The following is a 22,657-nucleotide window of genomic DNA, read 5'->3' as shown; positions in this document are numbered from 1 at the left end:
ACCAGGGAGAACAGTCTGTATGCTAAGTACATTTGGTTACTGCCTTGAAAAACATACTGTGTTTTATTCCTAATAGGCAGGTGGTGGGGGAAGGGGGAGAACAGCTAAGAGGATTTTTTTTTAAAAATGGACCTTTCCACCTGTGGGACTGCAATGCACGCTTAATTTGAGACACTGAATAAAGTGACTTTGGCTCTTCCATTGCACTCCCAAGTGAACATCAGAATAACTCTGCTCTAAATAGTTTAATGTCGTTCCTCTCACCTTTGCTTTCATCTCTATGGATTTCCCCAAATCTCAGATCTTTCTGCTTCAGTTAAGATCCAAAACGAAGGTAGTATAGGAGGAGACTGACGAGTAAGTAGTCCTGCTAGGTCACACTAGAGGTCACTGCAGGGAAGGGAGAGAATTGTGTATACTGCATTTCCTTTCATTATTCCCAACATATGGCTAGAGAAGGCCCCTTTTCTGACCCATCTCTGTACGTTTATTTAACCTTTGCTTTAAATCTCTAATTAAAACAAATGCATCGAATAACATAACCCACAAAGAAACATATGCAAAATTTAGCTATATTCACAATACCCTATTCTTTATGGCAGAGGAATGCAATTCTCAGAGGAGCTGTTCCCTGTTAGTCATTTCCGCTAATTAGTGAATAATAGCTTAAAAGGACAAGGAAATGTAAAAACAAGTGGTGGGTATTTATGTGGGAGGTGAGGTACCAGCAAAGTGGTAAACAGGATGCAGTCAGACTGAGTGCACCGTGGATGCTAAGCTATACAAGGACTTCTGTGAGTTGGTGCCAGAGGGCACTGAAGATTTTATTTAATGTAGGTATATTATGGGATCTGTTCAGAGGGGCCATGCAAATCCTTGGGATGGGGGTGTAGTTTTTCTGGTTTCACTTGGCTCTAACCTGCATAGAGTGTGTTTGTCTCCACATAGTAAAAACTGGCTGGTAGGTTTTCTTACACTCTGTTGTGAAGTTGACTCCCAAATACTATTTATGGTGAAACTGAAGATACCCTGTGAAATTAACAATAGATGACTATAAATCTTAGTCAGTTACTTAGCAACTAGCCCACTAAAATGCAAAGGTTAAAAGGAGGGGGCTTATTTAGAAATACCTTGGTGTGTACATAATGCCCAGTTTTACATTTCTGGGTGGAAGGACAAAGAAAATTCATGTGATCATTACAAATTATTGTATCGATCAAGGTGGGGAACTGCTGTAAAATTATTCAAAGCGGTTTCAATCCAAATACCCCAGCAATGTGACACAAGTGGGAAAGCAACGCTCATGTGTTAGTCAGAGGGCTGTGATAATGAGCACAATAAGCATCTATGGCATTCTACGTAAAGGATGGAACACAGAGTGCTCTCGGTGACTCTCTCTAGGCTTACTTTGCTGTTGTTTCAGACACTCAAAGTGTGTGTGTCACTGAATAACTGTGTATTGAATATTCCACATACATTTTACCAGGATGAGAATGCTAATGGACTATGCAGCAGAAAAGCTACACAGTGCAATAAATAAATACATGAAAGTAAATGAAGCAATATGGCATGATTCATCTTGTTTTGAGTTGCTGTTCTGCCTGGCACAGCTTGAAATTCCCCATCCTTGTCTTGATGCATAATCATCACTATTTTCAATAACCGAAAGGTCTTCTGGCCAGAGTGTAAGCATCACATTGTCTCTCTAATAAAGGACCCAAGTGAGGGTGCATTTAGCCACAAAGAAAAGGTTTGGTGAATAAGCAGAAGACAATGCTGTAAAACAGATCCCTGTTTTATAGCCCAGTCCGTCAGCGGTATGGCATTTAGGGACACTTACTTGCTTTTCTAACTCTCTTTTTGTTATTGAAAGGGCTTAGACAATACCAACCAGAGGGTTATTATCAATGAGATAGTAGATGGCTGCAGAATTAATAAAGAGCTGTAATTCACCTGAGCTGAAGCTCTCCGTGTCAAGAGCCACAAGAGGGCTGACTGAGCAATATATGAACAGCAGCAGCTGGGCCCACCATTGACTCCAGCATCATTTGTGATGTAAACTATTGTCGAGGGGGTCAGATCTTTTGCTGGCGTAAACCAGTGTTGCTCCAGTGAGTACAAAGGGGTTATGATGATTTTTACTCTAGCTGAGGATCTGGTCCGCTGCCTTGTAATTTATCCCTGGCGGCAGCTGATGTTAAAATGTTCTCTAGAAAGGCCACATTCTGCTTGTCTTGCTCATGCAATGTATTTGACTTCAGTGGGGCTGCTGGCAGGAATTAGGACAGGAATTAGCTCTGCACAGCACCTGGGGACAAGTATTGGAAAAGCTGGGTGAATAAAACTAGAAATTTTCCAGGAACATTTGTCTAAATTTGAAGGGTTATAGTCTATATTTTACAAGTATGGTATGGGCTGGGCAGCAGAAGGGAATTAGGAACCTCCCATTCCTTGCATTGCCCTGTAAAGGCAGGGCCAGTCTTATGGGTGGGCAACCGCCCAGATCACTATGGTCGGACACCATGATCTAAACAGGCATGGAGCGGGGTGAGCCTGGGGTGCGAGGCCACAGAAGGGTGTTTGGAGCAATGGTGGGGAGGCAGCAGGGCCCAGGGGTGCAGTAAGAGCCTGGGGGAATGAGGGAATGAGTGCAGGGCTGTGGGGAGCCCAGGGAGGCAGCAGGAACCGGGGGTACCAAAATACAAGTTCACCCAGGGCGCCATTTCTCCTAAGACTGGCCCTCAAAGGTCAGACAGAATTCCAGTGCCCGCCTGAGGGGAGTTCAGAGATGGCACTCTAGCTATTCCCCTGTGTTGCCAGCTGTCCTAAAAGGGGACTGGAAAGGCACTGTAGTAAGCAGAGCCATGGTTCTGCCTGCATCCCTCCCACACATCCCTCCCTGAACAGCGTCCGTACGGGTGTAATGTCGTGCATGCTCCACCAGAACCCGGGGGGCAATGTGTCTGAGGCTGTGAAACATGGCTCAACGCTGAGCCAAAGTCCGTGCACAATCGAGCCCCAAACAAATTAGTTGTTAACCCCCTCCCCCGCCCCGGTGTGTGTGTGTGTGTGTGTGTGTGTGTGTGTCTGCTTTCCAAGCACCTTCACGCCATTGACTTTTGCTGCCAGAAATGTTTGCAGAGACAGAATTTTAAATTTGCTCTGCAAAACTTCATGGAAGAAGTGTGCTCGGCCTGTCAGGGAATAAGAACAATACCCCATGACATATCTGACCAATCAGAATTAAGTAACATTTCATAAATTGCTCAGTCCATAGGAGAAAAAAACTCCTGAATAAATTCCAGTTTACCCTTGGTAAAGCTGGTAAGTTATAGTGCATACTGCAGTATTTGTACACAGAAGTAATGTTTGCAGTGTAACTGGAAGCCACCCAGCCTGGTAATTGAAGTTTAGGCAGCAACTGTCCTCAACCTTCCCTGGAGCTCATTGATTGTATGCACCAGGTACAATAGAGAAGGGGTCAAATGAACATTCCTTCCACTTTACTCATCCCAGCAGGTTGAAACATCAAAAGGAAGCAAGAGCTCTAATCGCTACGGAAAAGAAAAACGGCATTAGATTTAAAAATGAGAAGGGCAGTAATTAGAATTGACAGCTTTGCACAGGGCTGGTGGAGTGATGTGGGGCAAAATGCGTTGAACAATTTAAATAACAAAAAAGTCAACAATTTGTCAAATATATTGCCTCTGACAAATATTATCCTACCAGCTCTGTTTCTGAGCCTATTGCTGGAGGTGTCTGTCTCGCCAAAAAATAATACCACATCTGAATTTCATTGCCTTCTGCAGAATAACCCACAGAAGGATGACACTTCTGTAAATAGCTCCAGCGCATTTCCCTCTGGAAGGAGGGTGTTTATGGGGGCATGGGATGGCAGGGGTGGTGGCCTTCTAATTACATGGAGGCTTGGGAACATGTGGGGATAAACAGCCAGAAAAATCAGTTCTGCTCCCTGGTTTCACCCCCACAAAACCATGGCAGGATGGGAGCTGTGCATCACCCCCGCTTTCAAAGTGGTAGAAACCATGCCCTGAGAAGTGTTAACTCCCAGTGGATTTCCTTGGGGGCAGGTTTGATGAGGGGCTGCCTCCTGGTTCCCTCTTCCTCCCAAAATGCATAGCGCTCCCAAACTGCAATGATCTCACAGATGTTCTCCTGGCTCGTCTCTCAATTTATGAGGCCCTTTAGCACTGAAGTATCTGAGCATCTCACCAACATTAATGAATGCCTCCTCAAAGGAGGGCTTTGAGGTAAGGAAGGCTGGCCACCTCCATTCTCTTGATGGGAAACGGAGGCAAACCGATTAAATGACTTGCCCAGGCTCACACAGGAACATTGTGGCAAAGCCAAGAATCAAACTCAGATTTTAATTTCTAGATGTTCCCACCCCCATACCCTCCAAGCTAATTTTTCATGCCCAAGGGGTGCAAGCTCCACTTTTTGGGACATGCTGTTGTAAATCTTCATACTATACACTTTCCTCCTTTTTCTTATAAGCTTTGAGCTACAAAATATATAATGTTTGAAGCACCACCATTGGCATCTGAGTTAGCACCCAGTGAAATGAACAAGGCAGTGCACAGACTCTCTGCAAAGGCAAGCAGACACCTCTGCACTGGCTACACTCAGGTCACATTTGGAAGCTTTTCTTTGCAACCGTAACAGTTAGAGACTGACTTTATCTTAATGAACGCTGAGAGCAGTGAACAATTAAAAGGTAGGTTCATGCCCCCTTCCTATGGCCTCAGGGGGAAGGCCCCAGAGGATGGGAAATATTACCCTAGTGCAAATGGAAGTAGCCATAATGTGATTTTTGTTGCAGAAAGGGAGCTGGCAATATAGCCATGAATGTAACATACAATCTATATTTCTCTAACTCCTTTCATCTTAGGAGCCCAAAATGCTTGGGAAACACTACTGTATGTTGTAGTGTAGCCGTGCTGGTCCCAGGATATTAGAGAGACAAGGTGTGTGAGGATATCTTTTATTAGCCCAACATCTGTTGGTGAGAGAGACCAGCTTTTGAGCTTACACAGAGTTCTTCTTTAGGTCTCACTAACACTAATCATTTAAGACCATGTGAGGAAAGTAGGGATAAATGTCCCCTCTTTACAGGTGGGAAAAAAGAAGGCCAGAAAAGTTGCATCACTTGCCCATTGTTGCACAAGAAGTCAGTGACAGTACCCAGTAAAAAAAACCCAGGATTTCTGGATCCCAGTCTTGTGCTCGGATTATGATGGGCCTGATCCTTGTGTGGTGCAGAGAACCCACTGAAGGTACTAGGAGTTGAGGGGGCTCAGCAGTTTGTAAGAACAAGCTCAGTGTACTGGGTCAGTTGAAGAATCCAGCTTTGTAGAATGCCCCAGCTGTCGACCTTATTAGACTTACTAGTGGAGTTCCACTGGTTATGAATTTGGTCTGTAAGCAGGTCATTAGGACCATGGGGCAGGTTCTCTGTTCTGTTCAACTCCCTTTCATAGAACCATAGACATGTCGGGCTGGAAGGGACAGCAAGAGGGCATCTAGTCCAGCCCCATGCACTGAGGCAGGACCAAGTTAACCTAGACCAGACCTGACAGATGTTTGTCCGACCTGTTCATTTAAACCTCCTAACCCTAACTCTGTGCTTAACTACCTTTACAGTTTTAAAGTTTTTCCAAATATCTAACCTAAACCTCCCTAACTGAAGACTAAGCCCATTACTTCTTGCCCTACCTTCAGTGGACATGGAGAACAATTGATCACCACACTTACAAAACATACGTGCAGGCTGTTATCAGGTCCCCACTCAGTCTTCTTTGCTCCAGACTAAACATGCCCAGTTTTTGTAACCTTTCCTCAGAGGCCAGGTTTTCTAAACCTTTGATAACTTTTGATGCTCTCCTCCTTAGCAACTGCATCACATTGTTGGCTCACATTCAATTCATGATTCACTAGAACCCCAAATACTCGTTTCAGCAGCATTACTGCCTAGCCAGTTACTCCCCAGTTTGTAGCAGTGCGTTTGATTTTTCCTTCCTAGGTGAAGTACTTTGCACTTGTCTTTACTGAAGTTCATCTTATTGAATTCAGACCAATTTTCTAATTTGCCAAGGTCGTTTTGAGTTCTAAACCAGTCCTCCAATGTGCTTTGTGCCACACAGGCACTGTAAAGGCTGGGGAAGCCACCCACAAGTCCCCAGCGGGGATTTGCCGGTCACAGAGGACTCTGCAGCAACCTTGTACACCTCCATCCTGGTAGCCCCCAGTGCAGCGGGCGTGTTGGTGGCAGGAAGGGGTGTGCTGGCTGGGAAGGGAGCACACCTTCAGCACAGTGTGCTCTGATGATCTCCAACTGACACAGGGATCTTTAGGGATCATAACAAGCTGGGACAAGTTAGAGCAGTCTCTGGGCTGGGGCTAGAACAGAAGATCACAGAGCTGTCGTTGCTTCCCTGTTCAGCTGTCCCAGTGAGGTGCAGCAGAGAATCTGGACCCACACCCTTTTAAATTAAGAGTGAACTTCACAATTTTTAAAAAACTGAACCATCTGTAGCAATTCCTGCCATATGCTCCCAGAAACTGAGCCAAGCGGGACAGCCTGTACATTAGGACTAAATTCGCCCTTGCTTAAGCGGAACCAACTTCACTGATTTCAGTACAGCTACGCCAGCAGGGAATTTAGCCCTAGAAGTCTGGATTACTTTAAAAGAAATGTTTTAAACCTACTGCACGTGTCCTGACCAACCAGACTATTGAGGGCACTCAAACCTTATTGCAAAAGCAATTAAACCAAAAATGATTGGCAGGTAACCTGGAAAGCATCTCCCATAGCACATTGATTCTGGTTTTAAATCATTTTTCTGGTGCTGATTTTCTTTTGGCAGGTTTAAATTGACATTTGAGGTATTCTGTACAGTACCTCATACAGGGCACCAAAATGCCATAAAGCTAGGGCCTGGTCTTGCAAGGTCCTCGTGCCATGAAATCCCCCTGACTTTGCCTAGAGATAAGAGTGCTCATTACTATGTTATTTACCACATCCCATTTTTAATTATTATTTGTACCATAGTATCAACTGGAAGCTTATGCAGAGATCAGAGCCCCATTGTACATTCACATATTCAAAAGACAGGCTCTTCCCCCCAAACAACATACATAAGTCACATGTGTACATAAGTCACCTCCCACAACTAACAGGGTGAGAAAAAATCCAGGAGGACAAAGAGAAAGAGGGAGAAAGCCAGAAAACAATGACTAAGGGAGAGAGGAAGGTTGGGGAATGGGAAGTAGCAGGGCAAAGGAAGCGTAGAAGAGGAGACAGGGAACGGGGTGGTCAACATTTTCCATTGAAATGTAATTTTGTGCAAAAATTTTGTTTTTGAGAAAAATGTTTTGGCTTTTCCATAACTTCTACAGAAACTTTTAGGGTAAATGTTGTTCAGTTACTGCGCTTGGAAAACCAACCATTTGACCTGGAAAACTGAACATTTTAACTCAAACTAATACATAAAAAAACAGGAAATAAGGTTTTCCGTGTCATTTCCTTCACCAAAACCTCAACAAATGCTCACTGGACATTTGGACCAACATTAAAAATGATTTTTATTTTACAATTCCAGCAAAAAAGTTCCATTTTTTATTGAAAACTATGAAATTGATCAACAGATAATGCATCCGATGAAGTGAGCTTTAGCTCATGAAAGCTTATGCTCAAATAAATTTGTTAGTCTCTAAGGTGCCGTAAGTACTCCTTTTCTTTTTGACTAACTCTGAGACAGGCATCCCAAAGTGAGCAAGATAGGCAGAGAAGAGAACAAACACGAAGGAAAGGAGGGAGATGAGATGACATTGTGAGGGACAAGAAATGCTAGGGTGAACCTATGAAATAATAATGGAGATGCTGCTCCATCATCTGGGCTGGAGATCAGCTCCTCCTGATTCTCTGTCTCTAAGCATTTCTATAGAACCTCGTTTTATGAAATGTTCTTGCCCTACAATGTTCTCTGTGTTTTGTTCTGTATTGTGCCAGATAGCAAAGGCCTTAGGGCAGGTGCTGGTATTTGGTCCGTTGCACCTATTTGATTACACTGTATAAGAATAAGAATAGGTTAATAAATATGCTGTTGACTCTTAAACTTAATGAAGACATGCTGTAGTTCACTAACAACTGGAACTGTGAGGACAGCGTAAAATAAATTGAATAACATAGCAAGGGCTATGTTACTGAGTGCATAATTTATTCTCATATTGAATTTAATAAAATACTCACTTAAAAAGCCAACAACTTTAACGGAAGCTGCTGAAATTTCCACTGGAATAGTGTAGACTAGAGGGGCCTTGTTGCAGGGATTAGGTCCAGCTCGCAGCTCAGCACACCCACTTGACAAAGGTCTGAGAAGCTGCAGGGAAGTGAGCTGGATGAGCGGGCAGGGCATTGCCGTGAGATGGACAGACGAGGTGGGGGAGCCGGTAGGGGCAGTGGCAGGAGGGAGCAGGGGCAGAGGAGGGGGAGTTATAAGGGGGCAGACATAGGTGTTGGAACTAGAGGTGCTGCTGCACTCCCTGGTGTGAAATAGCAATAACAACCCAAATACATGGTTTCTGCCTTCAGCCCACTATAACAATTGTTCCAGCACCGCTGAGGGAGCTGGAAGGAATGGACAGGGGCAGGGAAGGGGGAGTTGGAATGGGGCAGGTGAGGGGCAATGGCAGGAGCAGGTAGGGCAGTGGAACTGGGCCAGGAGGGATCAGGAAGGGAGTGGGGCAGGGATGGAGTTGTGAGGGGTAGGGGCGGGGTGAGCGGGAGGGGCAGGTGAGGGGTGGGGCGGGAGGGGGCGGGGTCAGCGGGAGGGGCAGTGAGGGGTCGGGGCGGGAGGGGGCGGGGTCAGCGGGAGGGGCAGTGAGGGGTCGGGGCGGGAGGGGTGAGGGGTGGGGCGGGAGGGGGCGGGGTCAGCGGGAGGGGCGGTGAGGGGTCGGGGCGGGAGGGGGCGGGGTGAGCGGGAGGGGCAGGTGAGGGGTGAGGGCGGGAGTGGGTCAGGACAGGGAGCGGAGGGGTAGTGGAAGGGGGCAGGGCGGGGCGGGGCGGGAGAGCCGGGGGGCGGGGCGGGGTGAGTGGAAGGGGCAGGGCGGGGCGGGGCGGGGCGGGAGAGCCGGGGGGCGGGGCGGGGTGAGCGGGAGGGGCAGTGAGGGGTGGGGGCGGGAGTGGGTCAGGACAGGGAGCGGAGGGGCAGGGCGGGGCGGGAGCCGGGGGGCGGGGCGGGGTGAGTGGAAGGGGCGGGGCGGGGCGGGGCGGGAGAGCCGGGGGCGGGGCGGGGTGAGCGGGAGGGGCAGTGAGGGGTGGGGGCGGGAGTGGGTCAGGACAGGGAGCGGAGGGGCAGGGCGGGGCGGGAGCCGGGGGGCGGGGCGGGGTGAGTGGAAGGGGCGGGGCGGGGCGGGGCGGGAGAGCCGGGGGCGGGGCGGGTGAGCGGGAGGGGCAGTGAGGGGTGGGGGCGGGAGTGGGTCAGGACAGGGAGCGGAGGGCAGGGCGGGGCGGGAGCCGGGGGGCGGGGCGGGGTGAGTGGAAGGGGCGGGGCGGGGCGGGGCGGGAGAGCCGGGGGGCGGGGCGGGGTGAGCGGGAGGGGCAGTGAGGGGTGGGGGCGGGAGTGGGTCAGGACAGGGAGCGGAGGGGTAGTGGAAGGGGCAGGGCAGGGCGGGGCGGGGCGGGGCGCTGGCTCGCCGGGCTGCGGGCGCCGGGCTGTGCCGGCCGCGCTCTCTCGCACGCGGGCGGCGGGCGGCGGGGAGCAGCCGCCCCGGGGGCCGGGCGCGGCCATGTTCAGCCGGGGCTCTCGGAAGCGGCTCTCCGGCAGATCGGTGAGTGCGCCCTGCCCGCGCCCCCGGCCGCCTCCCCGGGGTCCGCTGCGGCCGGGGCTCGGGGACCGGCACCTGCTGGCCCCGGGGCAGCCGCCCTCCTTGGCCCCCGCGCCCGGGCGAGGTGCGGGCTGCGGCGAGCCCGGGCCGCCCCCCGATGCGGCCCCTCCGGAGTCCGCCCCCGCTAGGCGCGCTGCAGGTGCCGCCGAAGGAGGCCCCCAGGCCCCGGCCCCCAGGCCCCGGCTCGCCTTTGTCCGGGGCGAGCCGCCCGGCCCGCTCCTCTCACCGGGCTCCTACCGCACCCGCCTGCTTCAGTGTCACCTGGGCGGGAGCAGCGCGCTCCCACCGGAGCCCGGGCCCGCGTCGGGGCAGGTGGGGCGGAAAGACTCGGGTTTAGGCTCGGAGGGGGAAACACGTTGCTTCGCTTTCTTGTTTGTTCTTTTTCAAGCTGACTGCCTCGGGCGAGCCAGAGAGAGGGCAGCCTTGCAACGCATGTGGTGACCAGTGCCCGGGCTTTGCGTTGCATAAATGGAGGTAGGACCCCCTGGGTGTTTCGGTGGCCTAGTTAACTGAAACAGCGGCAGGCCACCGAGCTCATGAAAGGCATGCAAACGGGGGGAGTGGGGCGCTGAATTTCCTCATTTTGTTTCCCACCTGAAGGATCAAAGAGGAGAGGCAGCAGCGGGTGCTCCAGTCAGCGCGGCTTGTGGCCCTGGGAGATCCCTTTCCCATGTGTGAACAGCCGTGCTTAGCTCAGTGTCCCGTGGCTGGGGTTCCCTTCTCCTCTCATTGAGACAGGGCTTCAGAACTTCCACAGCTTTCAGAGTAGCAGCCCTGTATTCGCAAAAAGAAAAGGAGGACTTGTGGCACCTTAGAGACTAACACATTTATTAGAGCATAAGCTTTCCTGAGCTACAGCTCACTGCATCGGATGCATTTGGTGGAAAAAACAGAGGGGAGATTGATACACACACACAAAACATGAAACAATGGGTTTATCATACACACTGTAAGGAGAAAGAAAAGGAGGACTTGTGGCACCTTAGAGACTAACAAATTTATTAGAGCATAAGCTTTCGTGAGCTATAGCTCACTGCATCTGTAAGGAGAGTTTCAGAGTAGCAGCCGTGTTGGTCTGTATTCGCAAAAAGAAAAGGAGGACTTGTAGCACCTTAGAGACTAACACATTTATTAGAGCATAAGCTTTCGTGAGCTAGAGCTCACTTCATGCATCTGATGAAGTGAGCTGTAGCTCACGAAAGCTTATGCTCTAATAAATTTGTTAAACTTTTACAGTTCATCTCCAGTTTGAAAATGCCACGCTGGGGTTTTTTTTTTTCAACGCATATAAATCAGCTGTGAATGTTGAATTGTGACCCTAGCTCCCCTACCTGTCATGTTTGGCGGATTGGTCTTCTTCGTAAGCAGGTTGCTTCCCTCCTGGGGCACAGGTGGATTTGTGATTTTATGCATTGGGGTTGTAAAGCACTGAAATCCATCCTACACCTAGAACAAGAGAAACACCAACATTTCTAAGCACTTCTTCTCCCACCCCTCGCCCCCCCGTGCTAGAATGACTACTTGTTTCTGAACTGCCCACTCAGCTGCCACTGCTTTCTACATGCCCAGCTCATCTTTTTGGCTTCTGCCATCCCCCTGACGGTTGGGTCTCACTCATCAGATTGAACTGCAGACTCAGAATGAGGGACATGAATGACATGATGCTGGAAGTAGCGGGGTTAATTTATTTGACATGAAGGCTGCCTGGAATAAATTGTCTGGGAAGGTTGTGGAATCTCCATCATTGGAGATTTTTAAGAGCAGGTTAGACAAACACCTGTCAGAGATGGTCTAAATAATACTTATTCCTGCCCTGAGTGCAGGGGACTGGACTAGATGACCCCTCAAAGTCCCTTCCACTCCGATTCTGTGATTCTATAGCCTCAGTTTAATCCTGTGTTTATATCCTACTGACAATAGTGAAAGCTAAGTGCTCCAAGATCTGGGTAGGACGGAGGCAAATCTGGGTCCAAACTGAGGCAGGATACTAAACATCAGGCAGGATATTTCCTCTCTTCCACTCCAGCCTTCCCCTTACTGGGCATTTCTCAATGTAGAAATGAGCAGTTATGCCCCACATCCCAATGTCTGTCCTGTACGGCAGGAGGGCTACAGGCAGCCTTTTCCAATGGTGACTGCTCTCCTGGCTGCACGCCCCTTTGGCAGAAGCAGGGTGCGCTTGCTCTTGTTCTCTTGAGGCAGCTGCCGTGTCCTGCTGCTTTTCCCATACTCTGCATCTGCCACATTTGCGTCATAATATATTTGTACAGTCACCCCATGCCTCTTTTTACAAGGGTTATACAAGGCTTTTGTTAGATGTCAAAGGCAACTTCAGATCTCAGGTTTGTGGTACTTGGTATTGTCCCAGAAGCTTGCAAGGTGCTTCATAGTTTCATAGATACTAAGGTCAGAAGGGACCACTCTGATCATCTAGTCCGACCTCCTGCACAGCGCAGGCCACAGAATGTCACCCACCACTCCTATGAAAAACCTCACCCATGTCTGATAATGTCAGAAAGAGGCAGGAAGACCTCATAAATATGTTACATGAAGATGGAGGCACCTCTCAAGGTTACCGTCTCTAACCACCACAAATCACTGTGCGGGATACAGGTTTGGTTTTCATTATGTAACAATCTGCAGCTACTTCTCAACATCTTAGCAGGCCATTTTTTTTCCTAATGTCACAATCTGGTGATGCTGTTTTGCCACCACCAATGGAATTGCATTCATCTCGGTGGATGAATGGTTTACCATCAGCTTGCACTAACATGGCAGCAGCCGCCCTCTCTCAAAATTTCCAAGCCTTACGGAGGGTTTCTGGCAGACTGGGAGTGAGATGGTGTTGGCTCTAAAGGAAAGGCTGCCATATCAGTGGAGGGAGTTATCTCCTGCATCCTAACAGAAGGCCTGATTTTAATCTCTCTTTCACCAGTGTATGTCAGGAGTAAATCCATTGAAAATCAGTGGGCCAGATTCTGACTCCTGCTCCGGCTGCTTTCTAATGCTCTAGCAATGTAAGGCAGTTGGCTACCTTGTTTAACATTGGAGCTTCCGCACTGCCTCTATTCCAGCCAGTGCAGGGATGTTCCCAAGGGCATGGGGTGTGTGGCAATTGCACTGCGCACTCTGGCTGTCCCTGGCTGCTGGAATAAGAAGAACTAGGTAAGTTCAAGGTCAAAAAAAGAACCTGATGAGTACACGGCGGATAGGTCCATCAATGGCTATTAGCTAGGATGGGCAGGGATTGTGTCCCTACCCTCTGTTTGCCAGAAGCTAGGAATGGGCGATATGGGATGGATCACTGTTCTGCTCATTCCCTCTGGGGCACCTGGCATTGGCCACTGCCGGAAGACAGGAGACTGGGCTAGATGGACCTTTGGTCTGACCCAGTCTGGGCATTTTTATATTCTTATGTTAATAGCCCATGTGCATAAGTTAGAACCTCTTTTAGCTGTTTTGTTATACTGGTGACTGTACCAGCTCCTATATAATTATTTTTAATTGCATAAATGTATAAATATATAATCAAATAAAATGAAGCCAGCTAAATTGCCAACTTAAATAAATATATACCGTGGACATAGATTCATTTTTACTTTTGAGAGGTCTGTTCTCCCATTAATGCCTAGGACGTATAAGTAGGCAAATATTAATAACCGTTACTTTTGTAGGTCACACACTCATGGGAGATTAGACCTGCTGAATATGGAAAAAAGTATATTTAACTAGTACTGGGGATGTTCATGAACATATTAAACCGCCGGGTGAAATTGAAAGAAACAATAGTTTTCAAGGGGATGTACGGATTAAGGATACAAGCCCATATCAATTAACCACTAGAGGTTCGTAAGCCTTTTTGTAATCCTTTAACAGTGTACTTTTGCTGATAAATGTAAATTGGACTTGGGCTTCAAAGATGGGAATTTACTGCATACATCAGGGAGAGAGGAATTTATAAGCATGCAGACACTGAAAGTGGAATTCATCCCTGTTGCTGAGGCAAGCTTTGTGTGGCATAGATAATTATGTGGAATTGTGTGTTTTCTGATTAACTGCAGTTTGGGGCATGATCTATATGTCCATGTTAACAAGCAAGCAAAGTTGTGTCCTGTCAGATCGCAGAGATTTTTATGCTTTTATATTCATTGGAAAGTCACTTTTTTCAGGTATGGGGTTGATTTTGATTGATTGAAATGATCATTCTTGGAAGCATATGCATGTTTCCTGTTTGAAGGAAACCATTCAGAAGGCAGAAATAGTTTGGAAGAATATGATTTATTTATGAATAAGACTACCAGGTCTAATTTAGAGGAAGTGAAATAATAATTTAAAAGGAAAGGAGTTTTCAAAAAATCTTGATTTATCATGATGAATGAATTGTTGTAATCGTATCTTTACATTACAATGTCACATTCATGTAAGCTTGTGGATTTTCTCTGTTAATGTGCCAGCATTTTTAATATGTATTTCAATAGATCCAAGTAAGAATAAATCATATGCAACATATTCTTTAAATTTGCACCTTCTATATGCACAATACCCACATGAAGCCCATGGAAGTTTGTACGTCACTGATCCCCCACGTAAATTGAGAATTTGAATTTTCAGTTTGCAGTGATTTAGCAAAAAGAGAAGAAAAACAGAGTATCAGAGTAGCAGCTGTGTTTAGTGTGAATCCGCAAAAAGAAAAGGAGGACTTGTGGCACCTTAGAGACTTATGCGCAAATAAACTTTTTAGTCTCTAAGGTGCCACAAGAAAAATAGAATATTTTATTTAAAAGAATCAAGACTGAATTTAGTCATCACTAGACATCAGTTCTGCACTGCAGTCCTCCAAAGACTACCAAACAGTAGCTACTGTAATCTGCAATTTCCCAGTGGTCTTGAACAGCAAAGTGACTTTTTACTTTAATAACATGATTTTTTTAATTACAGTAGACTGTGAATTAAAGACATAAAAAGACAAATATTTGTGTATGGCCATGTTCCTGAAAATTACCAATAACGTTAGCAACAGATTACTCATTCAGTATTTAATATAGGCTGGTACTTGAAAGGTGGCGTTGTGTGAGAAAGTGAAATCTTATACAATAAAATCTCCACCTCCTTAGGAGTCTGGCTGCTGTTTCCTAATCAGATCTGCATTACATTAAGCTACTTGCCATTCAGCTTGTTAACAAGCTTTGCATTAAATAAAGCTGTCACTGGAGTTGAGTGAATGAATAGCCATTAGAAGTGTCTTGTGCATAATGTCTGGCTGAAGAAAAGCCTGCAAAAGAGGTGGTCAGGGAAGGGAATTTATAGCCTATTCCTAATGCAATTAGTATGAATATGCAAACCTTAAAGGTGACAAATGGGCACCAATCAGGAGAATGGATCATGCTGCTTTTGCCACCCTGAAGTTTTTGATAGTCCTTTCACATGGACATTGGAGAAAGTTATACTTGAAATTGCTTTCAGTACTGCTTTTAAAATATGCTTTTGAATACAATCACGCATACTGCCACATGTTGCCTTATTTTGGTGTATCATCTACAGCCCTGAATTGTTTGTTTCCCCTTTCAGAGAGTCTTTTCACCACCGGTGACCCTCACAACTCAAACACCCCTTTTATTCCCAGCCCCCCCACCTAGTCTTCCTACACACACACACACACACACACAAAACCCCTACTCCAAGCAGAGTTTAAACCTCATAATTTCTCCATGCATATTCATCTTATCATAGGTCTGATCCAGTAAAGAACTCATGGGATCTAATTTAGTTGTTACCAGTCAAGACAGAGATCTTGGCGTCATCATGGATAGTTCTCTGAAAACATCCACTCAGTGTGCATTGGCAGTCAAATAAACCAACAGAATGTTAGGAAACCATTAGAAAAGGGATAGATAATAAGACAGAAAATATCATAATGCCTCTGTATGAATCCATGGTATGCTCACACCTTGACTCCTGCAGGCAGTTCTGGTCACCCCATCTCAAAAAAGAGATATTAGTACTGGTTCAGAAAAGGGAGACAAAAATGCTTAGGGTTATGAAACAGCTTTCATACTAGGAGAGATTCAAAGACTGGGACTGTTCAGGTTGGAAAAGAGACAAAAGAGGCGATACAATACGATGGAGGTCTTTAAAATCATGGTTGGAGAAAGAGAATAGGCAAGTGTTATTTACCTCTTTAAACCGTCATTTACTTTCAAACTAGGGGTCACCCAACAAAATTAATAAGCAACAGCTTTAAAATAAACATAGGGAAATACTTCACACACCGTGCTGTCAACCTATGGAACTCGTTACCAGGAGATGTTGTGAAGGCAAAATTATAACTGGGTTCAAAAATAACTAGATAAGTTCATGGAGGAGAGGTCCATCAGTGACTACTAGCCAAGATAGTCAGGGACACAATCCCATGCTCTGGGTGTCCCTAAGCCTCTGACTGTCAGACTCTGGGAGTGGATGACAGGGGATGACAGGACAGAATTGTCCTGTTTTGTTCATTGCCTCTGAAGCATCTGGCACTGGCCACTGTCATAAAATAGGATACTGGGCTAGATGGACCATGGGTCTAATCCAGTATGACCACTCTTATGTTCTTAAATGGAGAAGTGCTAGAGATGCCATTAAGTCCACTAGAGACTTTGCTTTTGCTATTGATTTTACAAGGAAGGTGCCCAGACACCGTGCTGACAGGTGGCAGTAAAAAACCCTAAAATAGATAGTATTTTTAAAATTAGCCAAACCCTTGCAGAAAATCTTTGTTGCCATAGTTATGCTTCTCATTTGCAATAGCTTTAAATAGCAGTAATAAATGTGCCATAAAAATGATGCTAATGCTTTTAGTTTTTGACTGCCACTGTGAAATCACATTTGTGTTGTTTATTGAATTCTTGTCCCTGTAACGTGCGTCAACGTTTTCCCCCTAAGTCATATTTTGATGGTCAAGAGTTCCGCTTCTCCTCAAGGAGCCTGTTAAAATTGTTTTACAGTCTCCATAACTTTGACTTATGTTTATGTAACAAGTATTGCCCAGTACTTAAAAAGACACTGTAAAGCAGAATCTTTAAAAGAAGGGAAACCATTTGTTTCTCAGTTTGGTAATATTTAACATTAATGAATGAAATCCTGTGGAGAGAGCTGTTGAAAGCATTCACTGCGCTTATAAAGCGTACAATGCCTCAAGGAAAGAGGACCCTAGATTTATATAAAGGTTGCATGATTTAGTACTGGACAGAGTACTGGGTAGGGAGTCAAGACATCTAGTTGCTGTGTGATCTCGGGGAAATCACCTAGTCTCTGTGTGGTGATAGGCCCAATCTTTGTCTGCTTTGTTTAGATGGTAAATTCTTTGTGAGTATGGACTGTCTCTTACTGTGTGTTTGTACAGTGCCTTGTCCTTGATCTCAGCTGAGTCCTCTAGGGCAGTGGCTCTAAACCTTTCCAGACAACTGTACCCCTTTCAGGCGTCTGATTTGTCTTGTGTACCCAAGTTTCACCTCACGAAGAAACTACTTGTTTACTAAATCAGACATAAAGATACAAAAGTGTCACAGCACGTGAGTACTGAAAAATTGTGTACGTTCTCATTTTTACCATAGAATTATAAAATAAATCAATTGGAATATAAATATTGTATAGCATATAGAGCAGTATAAACAAGTCATTGTATGAATTTTTAGTTTGTACTGACTTCGCTAGTGTTTTTTAATGTAGCCTGTTGTAAAACTAGGCAAATATCAAGATGAGGTGATGTACCCATGTACCCCCAGGGGTACATGTACCCCTGATTGAGAACCACTGTCCTAGGGACTAACGTACCATTAATAATTTAATAAAATAACTAGTAATTCTATATTTGTGCATAACCCAAATCTGCATATATTGGAGTCACATTCTTCCCTGGGAATGTACATGTCCCTGGCCAGCTTTTGGTCTTCAGTTTGATTACTGGTGCAGCTTCCAAAGGGCAGAAACAACGTTTTCAGTGTAGCACATGAATGAATAACAGTGAATTCTGAAGCATTTGTCTCTGGTTTCCAAAAAAAAAAAAAGAGAAAGAAAATACAGATTATTGCTTCCATATGTGTTCAGCCTTTTTACACTGCTTGCAATTGTTTCCTTTCATGAATAACGTGCTTTGCATCTCTATCTCCTTTAAAATTCAGATATTCTACACATTCTTGCATTTTTATTTCTACGGCTTTTAGTTTGGAGACCAATGAGCATACCTTACACAATCTTATCCTGTATGAGCTTCTGTTCGTGTCACTTCCATTGCAGTAATTCAAGGCCATTATCTTCAAGTTATCTTCTTCAGTTTTTGTGGTTGGTTGCTGAAATAAACAAAACTGTACCGGTGGGAAGAATATTGAACCTAATGACCATGAATACCCTTCCATTCTCATGTCCAGAAGCCATTCCTTGGAATTGCCATGTGGTCGGGGGTTCTACAGGAGTGAGTAAAAAAGGGTCTATCTCATGGAGAGCTGTTCTACGTGATATTATGTCCTCTGCAGTTAATGTTGAGTCTATCAGCATTAATTTCTGCATGTTCTTGCTCTACACCGTTAAATGCCTTGGAAGCCCAGGCTCTCGGACCCTGCAAGGTGGGAGGCTCCCAGAACTCAGACTGCAACCCAAGCCCGGAAGTCTACACTGCAATTAAACTGTCTCGTAGCCAGAGTCCCATAAGCCTGAGTCAGCTAGCACGGGCCAGCCACAAGTGTCTAATTGCAGTGTAGACATACTATAGATACATTGGTTTCAGAGTAGCAGCCGTGTTAGTCTGTATTCGCAAAAAGAAAAGGAGTACTTGTGGCACCTTAGAGACTAACAAATTTATTAGAGCATAAGCTTTCGTGAGCTACAGCTCACAAGTGAGCTTATGCTCTAATAAATTTGTTAGTCTCTAAGGTGCCACAAGTACTCCTTTTCTTTTTATAGATACATTGGAGTTGCTGCTTTAGCCCATTGACTTTACATCAGGACTTAAATTGTCCCATTGGGGTTAATTTTATCTCCACATACCTGTGAGAATTTATACTTGGTGGTTTCTTTTTTAACTGTGTGTATGTATTATAAAGCCCTGGAAGAAAACTGATGCACTGTCATACAATAAAAATAACGAGGAGTCCTTGTGACACCTTAGAGACTAACAAATTTATCTCTAAGGTGCCACAAGGACTCCTCGTTATTTTTGCCGATACAGACTAACATGGCTACCACTTTAAAACCTGACATACAATAGTAGTCCTGTCCAACTCAAATGACTGACTAAATGTAAATGAATGTATTTTTATTGAACACTATAAAATGCTTCTAAGAAAAACATTTACTTTTAACATACTTTTGTCTTCAGTTATTGTAAAACTGATCCCCTAAAAAGGGGAAAATAACTTTCCTGCCAAAGCTGAAGTTCTTTTTCAGCCTTCTGTTCTGAGACATAAACTAGAAACTAAATTGTGGTGCTATTGAGCGATACAGACAAAAACCCTGATTTAGCAAGATACTTGTGCACACATGTAACTTTAAGCATGTGAGTTCAATGGTCCCATTTACTTACATGTGTTAGGTTAAGCATGTGTAGACGTGTTTGTAGTATTGGGACCTAATTTATTTTATGACTTCTCTCTGTAAGTTTTCATTGGAAAAACCAGTGTTAATATGATTGATCTCTCTATGGTACTTACATGGGCCTCTGTGCACTTCACAATTTTTAATGTGTGTGTCCTTACAGCACCCTGTGAGATAGATTATGCCTCAGGAATCACACCTCTAATACCTATCTCCTGAGTTGTTGAGGGGTAGATGGATTTGAAGGCATCTCACATATTTCCTCATAAGAACCTACCCTTGGTGAAGCAAAGTGGTCTGTAGCAAAGCTCCCTTCTGTAGATCTGTTGCAGTGATATTGTTCTAATTTTCAAGTCAGGTTTCTAATTTGCATAGTAACAATGTGTAGTTGGCTACCTGCTACCATTTATTTCCTGACAGAGCCTGGGCCTGTTATTTATCATCAGCACTTCACGTGCCCCATGGCTCGATGAGAGATTAATCATGGAAGACGCTGAGTACCCTCAGTGGGAGCAATCTCTTGAGAAGCATCCCATGTTTCAGAAGCAGAGAGCCATCCTGGATTGTAAAAAGAAAAGGAGTACTTGTGGCACCTTAGAGACTAACAAATTTATTAGAGCATAAGCTTTCGTGAGCTACAGCTCACTTCATCGGATGCATTGTGGATCCTGGATTGTGGAAGTTAGTACAGCCATTACTGACCAAATATTTGTGTGATCGAATAGATCTTCATTCATTCAGATCACTTCAACATTGGCTGTAGCTGACCCTATTTATTTAAAAGATCATATTCTTATGGTTTGGTTTTCACAGCTGATCCTTTGCTGGAAGGTTTCTTACAGCGACATTTGTAGCCTGCTGAGAAGAGAGGTGTTTTGTCAAGGAAGCTATTCCTCTACGATAGCAGTTTTCAAACTTCATTGCACTGCAACCCTCTTCTGACAACAAAAATTACTACAGCACCCCAGGAAGGGGAGCCCACCCAAGCCCTGCCACCCCGGTAGGGGGTGGGGCGGGGGCAAAACCCTATTGCTCCAGGCTGGGGGGCCAAAGCTGAAGCCCAAGGGCTTCAGCCCCAGGCAAGAGGCCTGTAACCTTCACCTCAACGCCCAGGACTGAAGCCCTCAGGCTTGGACTTTGGCCTTGGGCCTCAGCAGGTCTAAGCCAGTCCTGGCAACCCTATTAAAATGGGGTCACGACCCACAGTTTGAGAACCGCTGCTCTAGAATAGCAGAGTGGTTTTTAAACTAGCAATTCAAGATTCCCCCCAATGAAAAGATTCAGAGTAACACTAGTGGGTTGGTGAGAAAAATACCTAGGTACAGAGAAGAGAAACACAGCTAAAAATTAAAAGGGTGTGCAAAGACGTCTAAAGGACGTGATTTACTGAAACGGTGTTTCTCAGACTGTGGTCCACTGGTGGCCCTCCCAGCACTCGGTGGAGAGCCCTGGAGAGCTGTCAGCCCACATGATGCTGGCAGTTTTTTGTTTCTAGGTGCCACATTGTGCCACAGTCAACTACAAATACATTCAGTATTTCCCCAGTATTATTTTTCACTGGAAATAATGGCTGTAGTTGCCACCAGGACATTATGGAATAACAAATAGGAACGAGAGGGTGTCCGTGACATTGTCAGTGGGAGATGTCCACAAGACAACTTCTCTCTCTATTAAGATATGGTCCACATTGCAAAGATGTTTGAAGGCCTCTGATATAAGAGATTGAAGATTTGATTCTCCTCCCATTTATGCTGCTGCAAATTGGGAATTACTCTCGTGAAGTCACAAGAGATGGGATGTGGCTGGTGTAAAACTGGTGTCACTCATAGTAGAGTTGGATCCTGAGTCTCTCCTGACTGGTAGACGCAGTTGAGATTGTCTCAGGTGTTCTTGCTGCCAATTCCCAGGAGTGAGTTTTCCAGGATAAGGTCTTTTTCCTTAGACTTGAAGGTTCTTCAGTGTGGCACTCACTTCCATAAAAGAAGGATGATCCTGTCATTAAGCCATAGGACTGGTAGTGGGGTGGTCTGGATTCAATTCCAGATCTCTTCTATGATGCTATTCTGGACAATGGGAATAAAAATATTTCCTTTCTCCCACTCTGTTTTCTCTTCACTTTTCAAGCTCTTTGGGAAAGGAAGCACATCTTCTTCGCACATGTGGGTGGGTGTACACACATATACAGTGCCAAGCACAATAAGTCTCTAAGTAATTGTCTGTAATGCTATAATAATTTATAACTTCCTCTAGTATTCTGACAGAGTCCTGGTGTGGTTGTCCTTAAGCTGGTAAGGCGTACACATTTTGTTAGGCTTTTAGTTGGCCTTAATTACACCAGCTTCAGGGCTTGATTGTTGCAGCTGTCATTTGGCTTAGAGGCTTATTGTAGTGCAGCTGTGGTTTATTGCCATCTATGGATGAGTATGTTGTGGTTTTTTTAATTGATTATTTAAATTTTCTTATTCTGTAAATCGACTTTGTGCTTCAGGGTGTGTCTACACCACAAAGGTGGGTGTGATTGCAGTGCATAGTCGAGCCAGCTTTCGTCCAGTTGGCGTGGGTAGCAGTGGTAGTGAGGATGTGGCCCATGCAGGCTTTGGTGCATGCTAGCTGCCCCATTCCAAGTTCTCTGGGGACTGTAAGTACTTGGGTTTTTGGCCTGCTCCGGGTTTTGCACTCTCTTGTCTTCACTGCTATTGTTGCCCATGCTATCTAGATGAAAGCTAGCGGGGGATATGCCTACCCACGCTGCAGTCAGACTTCATTTGTGGCGTAGACCTATTCTGGGAAGCCCTGTGGTCTAGTGGAATCAGCACAGGACTGGGAGCAGGGAACTCATGGATTCTAATTCTACTTGACTCACTGTCAGCCTCCTTGTGCTTTGTGAGCCCAAACGGGAGCCTCTTAGCTGGGTTGGGTTGTGGCTGGTGGGGAGGGGCTCTGGGACCATTGTGGGAGGGAGTGTACATTGGACCCTTTCAAGAGTGTCGTCCCAGGTGTTCTCACTTGGTTTCCCCCTTCCTACCTTCTACTTCTCAGCCCCCTGCAGGGAGAATGCTTCTGGGAACCCCTGGAGCATGGCTGAAACTGGGAAAGCTACAGTGTTGCCCTATATATCTGTTTCCCCGCCCAGTAAAATGGGGATAGTAATATTTCTCTGCGAGATGTTGAGGGGCCT

At 45.7% G+C, this 22,657-nt stretch overlaps 1 protein-coding gene across 1 annotated transcript in view; it reads left to right on the top strand.

Moving 5' to 3' along the window:
- The first annotated feature begins 9,708 nt into the window (after positions 1–9,708).
- Positions 9,709–22,657, top strand: part of PRICKLE2 (prickle planar cell polarity protein 2) — a 207,420-nt gene continuing 194,471 nt past the window's right edge. Inside the window, 2 exon segments of the mRNA XM_038411679.2 lie at positions 9,709–9,852; positions 10,298–10,383. Coding sequence (XP_038267607.1) covers positions 9,811–9,852; positions 10,298–10,383 — 128 coding nt within the window. The 5' untranslated portion in view covers positions 9,709–9,810.

Source organism: Dermochelys coriacea, chromosome 7 (assembly GCF_009764565.3).
Source record: "Dermochelys coriacea isolate rDerCor1 chromosome 7, rDerCor1.pri.v4, whole genome shotgun sequence".
Lineage (NCBI taxonomy): Eukaryota > Metazoa > Chordata > Testudines > Dermochelyidae > Dermochelys > Dermochelys coriacea.
Note: the sequence above shows the minus strand (reverse complement) of the source record. Positions and strands in the feature narration are given on the sequence as shown.